Below are 988 nucleotides of genomic sequence, written 5' to 3' on the forward strand. Positions count from 1 at the left end.
TCTCGTATAAAAAGAACAGCTGCAAAAAAAAGGAAGGAATCTCAGAGCACGAGAATGCGGTTAATTCTGACCTGTTGTCAGCAGCTTTGACGTTAGTCCTTGCCTTCGGCATGTTGAACCTGCAGAGAGATGAGCAAAGAAAACAGTGAGAACGAGTGAAGAAAGAGCGAGAACGAGTCACAAGAGAGTAGCTCAGAGGCGGTTAGGGTTTGAGAGCGAGTTGATTTGAGTCTCGCTCGTTCACTCGCTCACTGACTCACCTTGGGAGAAAAAGAGAGAGAGTGTGTGTGTGATAGGATCTGGGGGAAGAGAGTGGGTGAGGAAGAGAATGTGTTGTGCTGCGAATGCGAAGGGTTGTGGGTTGAGAGTGGGGGATAAGAAGGGGAAGGAGGGAGTGGCACAGAAGGAAGGAAATTAAACTTTTGTGACGCGTTAATGATTTTTGTTATGTAAATATTAGGTTTTAGCCTAAAAAGGTTATAAATTATTATTTTAGAATAAAATTATTTTTCATTAAAACAAATTTTTTTTTTTACAATTCAAACAAAAACTTAATTGAAAATTAATATATCAATTATTGAGAATTAAGCTTTTTTTAATTAAAAATTAGTTTATTCAATATTCATCAAAATTAAAAAACAATTTTATTATTTTTAATATTTTTGTTAACATAATTTTTAGAATTTAATTTTAATATATTATTAATATAAAATAAATTTATATATATCTAATTATATAACATTATATTAATAAAATAATTATTTTTTATATTATTATAAAAAAATAGATGTGGTTATATCAAATATTAAACTCTTTTTATTATAAACAAAAATTGTTAATAGATAATTTAAACATAAAACATCTGCTTAGCCTTTAGGTTTCTAGAAGTAGAATTTCAATTGGGCTCAGTTCAGTGGTTTACGCGGGATATTCCAAAATTTCACGCCACGTGAGCAATCTGGAGTGTGGCGCTATTTGCTCCCGCTTT

At 31.6% G+C, this 988-nt stretch overlaps 1 protein-coding gene across 1 annotated transcript in view; it reads right to left on the bottom strand.

Annotated features, from left to right (window-relative positions):
- LOC107487335 (high mobility group B protein 2) overlaps window positions 1–416 on the bottom strand; it is a 1,669-nt gene extending 1,253 nt beyond the window's left edge. The window contains exons 1-2 of the mRNA XM_016107951.3: window positions 261–416; window positions 72–119 (exon numbers count right to left, since the gene is read on the bottom strand). Of these exons, the coding sequence (XP_015963437.1) occupies window positions 72–112 (41 nt within the window). The 5' untranslated portion in view covers window positions 113–119; window positions 261–416. The remainder of the gene's footprint in view (window positions 1–71; window positions 120–260) is intronic.
- Between the last annotated feature and the right edge of the window lie 572 nt (window positions 417–988).

This window comes from Arachis duranensis, chromosome 5 (genome assembly GCF_000817695.3).
Source record: "Arachis duranensis cultivar V14167 chromosome 5, aradu.V14167.gnm2.J7QH, whole genome shotgun sequence".
In the NCBI taxonomy this organism is placed as follows: domain Eukaryota; kingdom Viridiplantae; phylum Streptophyta; class Magnoliopsida; order Fabales; family Fabaceae; genus Arachis; species Arachis duranensis.